Source organism: Gavialis gangeticus, unplaced genomic scaffold (genome assembly GCF_001723915.1).
Source record: "Gavialis gangeticus isolate Ggan-Ray unplaced genomic scaffold, GavGan_comp1, whole genome shotgun sequence".
In the NCBI taxonomy this organism is placed as follows: domain Eukaryota; kingdom Metazoa; phylum Chordata; order Crocodylia; family Gavialidae; genus Gavialis; species Gavialis gangeticus.
Genome location: NW_017729030.1, coordinates 31360958 through 31362489, shown reverse-complemented (window position 1 = coordinate 31362489; position 1532 = coordinate 31360958). Strand labels below are relative to the sequence as shown.

Genomic DNA, 1532 nt, shown 5'->3' with positions numbered 1-1532 from the left:
CATTCATTCCTGCCTGTGGCAGGGGGTCAGGCTAGATGATCTCTTCAGGTCCCTCCTGACCCTAGCTACTATGATACTATGAGGTGGAACAGAGAAAAAAGTAAGTGGAAAAGAGTGAAAATCTTTTGGGTGAAACAAGATGAAGGTGTTTGGGGGCAGTTTTCCAAGAGTGAATGAGATCTCTAAAAAACATGAAAGAACATATAGTGATAAAACAAGTCAAAATTAACAAAGGCATCTGGTGTACAACAGTTCAGATACATGAAGTGTGAAGGCATGCCAAGCAACACCTTCCCCTCCAGAAGTAGATCTCATTAGCCAAGCCAAAAGGAACACACATACAGCCTTCAAATCCACCAGGGCTAGGAGGTGAAGTCTGCTGGGTACTTCGCTGATGTGGATGCAGACGGATTAGTATCAGACAAGTACATAAGGAGCAAACTAGTTTACCAACCAAAATATTGTCAGTAAGCATAGAGCCATGGAAGACTATTTGGGTGATATGTAAGACTGACTCACAAAATGCAACTCATCTGGATTTAAAAAATATATCATTTTTGAGTTTCTCTGCTTTAAATCGCAGTACTTGTCCAATACTGATCCCTCTGCATTTTAAGTTTTCCTGCTAGAGCACATGAAGGACAAGCCTGGCCCAATGGTGCATAGACCAGGAACCGCATGCCATCAGGCTGGGCAGGAAGCCATACATGGAGATAGGGAGCTGTGCACCATCAGGTTGGGTGGGCTCCACTCCTCCACATGGGGCTTTCAGCACTACTCCAGCAGAAAGCCGCATGAGGAGGCAAACAGGAGCCTGCCCAGCACGACGGCACAATTCCGTGCCTCCATGTGTGGCTTCCCACCTGGCCCAATGGTGTGCCATTTCCAATCCACACACCATTAGGCTGGGCCAGCTCTCCACATAGAGCTTCCAGCACTCCAGTGGGAAACAGCACATGGAGACATGGAATCAAGCACCATCAGGTCAGGTGAGCTCCTGTTCACCTCCGCATGCAGCTTCCTGCCGGAGTGCTGGAAGCCCCACACAGAGGCATGGAGCCCACCTGACCCAATGGCACATGGCCCATACCCACCCCACAAACCCAACACCCACCTCCCTCTTGGAGGCAGGAGCTCCCCTCCCCACTTATCAGGTGGCTAGTCACACAGCTCTGTGCCTCCACATCATGGAGCTCCCAGCTGGAGTTCAAATTATGCAAAATTATGCAATTATGTGCGGGCATGCCTTTTATGCACAACGTTGCACAGGCACATAATTGCATAGTTCCCCAAGGTGTACTTATATAGTCAACAGTTATATATCTGACAACTGAAGTATGCAGCCTGCATCGAAAAGATACGGCAATATTATCCTCCCTTGGTTATCATTTTGAAATGCATTTAAGTGTTTTGCTCTTAACAAAAGGATATAATAAGGATTTTCTAACAACAGAGAAGCTATACAGGCCTCTTTGATCATTGGACGGGCCATTAGTGCGCGTCGTCTCCAATAGTACTACAGAGGATAAGAA

At 47.1% G+C, this 1532-nt stretch overlaps 1 protein-coding gene across 3 annotated transcripts in view; it reads right to left on the bottom strand.

Moving 5' to 3' along the window:
- Positions 1-1532, bottom strand: part of ABHD18 (abhydrolase domain containing 18) — a 48978-nt gene that overhangs the window by 27765 nt on the left and 19681 nt on the right. For 2 of the 3 annotated variants that reach the window (XM_019522084.1, XM_019522085.1), the window contains one exon: positions 1432-1516. The exons of the other annotated variant lie outside the window; for it this stretch is intronic. In XM_019522084.1, coding sequence (XP_019377629.1) covers positions 1432-1516 — 85 coding nt within the window. The remainder of the gene's footprint in view (positions 1-1431; positions 1517-1532) is intronic. 3 annotated transcript variants of the gene reach the window in all.